Source organism: Corapipo altera, unplaced genomic scaffold (assembly GCF_003945725.1).
Source record: "Corapipo altera isolate COAL_440 unplaced genomic scaffold, ASM394572v1 58450, whole genome shotgun sequence".
Classification (NCBI taxonomy): domain Eukaryota; kingdom Metazoa; phylum Chordata; class Aves; order Passeriformes; family Pipridae; genus Corapipo; species Corapipo altera.
In genome coordinates this window covers 1-1215 of record NW_020892321.1, presented here as the reverse complement: position 1 = coordinate 1215, position 1215 = coordinate 1, and the positions used below count along the sequence as shown (strand labels likewise).

General features: G+C 69.3%; 1 protein-coding gene across 1 annotated transcript; it reads left to right on the top strand.

Moving 5' to 3' along the window:
• Positions 1-337: 337 nt before the first annotated feature.
• Positions 338-836, top strand: LOC113942637 (C-type lectin domain family 10 member A-like; the record flags this gene model as incomplete). The annotated part of the gene is made up of 2 exons (XM_027633733.1): positions 338-450; positions 528-836. Coding segments are annotated over 2 exons (270 nt in total), but the record flags the coding sequence as incomplete, so codon positions are not given.
• Positions 837-1215: the final 379 nt, after the last annotated feature.

Sequence of the window (1215 nt, the reverse complement as noted above, 5' to 3'; positions counted from 1 at the left end):
CATCCCATCCCATCCCATCCCATCCCATCCCATCCATCCCATCTCTCTCCACCACCCTCTCACTCTTCTCCCCTCTGTCCCCTCTGCCCATCCCCTCCTCCATGTCCCACCTCCCCATATCCCCTTTCCCTGTCCCCATCCCCTGCCCTCCACCCTCCTACTCGCCCCCTCACCTGCCCCCCCTCGCCCACCCCGTCCTACCCCCTGTCCCCCCTCACCCTCATTCCCCTTCCTAATCCTCTCCAAACCGTCCCACCCTCCCATATCCCCCTTCCCTCCCTGTCCCCCTTTCCCACCCCTCTCCCGGTGCCCCCTGACCCATCCCTGTGCCCCCCAGGCATACCTGGCCCGCCAGTCCCGGGGGGGCACCTACTGGATCGGGCTGTCGGCCACGGGCCCGGGGGGCTCCTGGCGCTGGGTGGACGGGACCCCCTACTCCCCCTCCAACAGGTGAGTGGGTTTGGGCTCCGGGGGGGTCACACCCGGCCCCCCCCCCGCTGACCCCCTGTCCCCCCCCATCCCCGCAGCTTCTGGGCCGTGGGGCAGCCGGACGGCACCGACCACGGGCAGTGGGGGGGCGAGGACTGTGCCCAGATCCACCCGGTGGGCAACGGGCTCTGGAACGACCACAACTGCAACTTCAGCTTCCCCTGGATCTGCGAGAGGGACCTGCGGGCACCCTGAGCCCGAGGGCGGCTGGGGGGGCATGGCCGGACACACCCCCCGTGTCTGAGCGGGGTGAGATGGGGGGCTCAGCACCCCCCACCCCGGGGGGGAACCCCTCCATCCAGGGGGGGAACCTTCCCATCCAGGGGGGTGATCCCCTCCATCCAGGGGGGCTCAGCATCCCCCACCCCGGGGGAAAACCCCTCCATCCAGGGGGTGATCCCCTCCATCCAGGGGGGCTCAGCACCCCCACCCCGGGGGGATCCCCTCCATCCAGGGGGGCTCAGCACCTTCACCCAGGGGGGAATCCTTCCCACCCAGGGGGTGATCCCCTCCATCCAGGGGGGCTCAGTACCCCCACCCAGGAGGGGGATATTTCCCACCCAGGGGGGTGATCCCCTCCATCCAGGGGGGTTATCCTTCCACACCCAGGGGAGTTATCCTTCCCATCCAGGGGGGTCAACACCCCCACCCAGGGGAGTTATCCTTCCCATCCAGGGGGCTGAGCTCCTTCCTCCAGGGGGATCATCCCACTCCCTCCAGGGACCA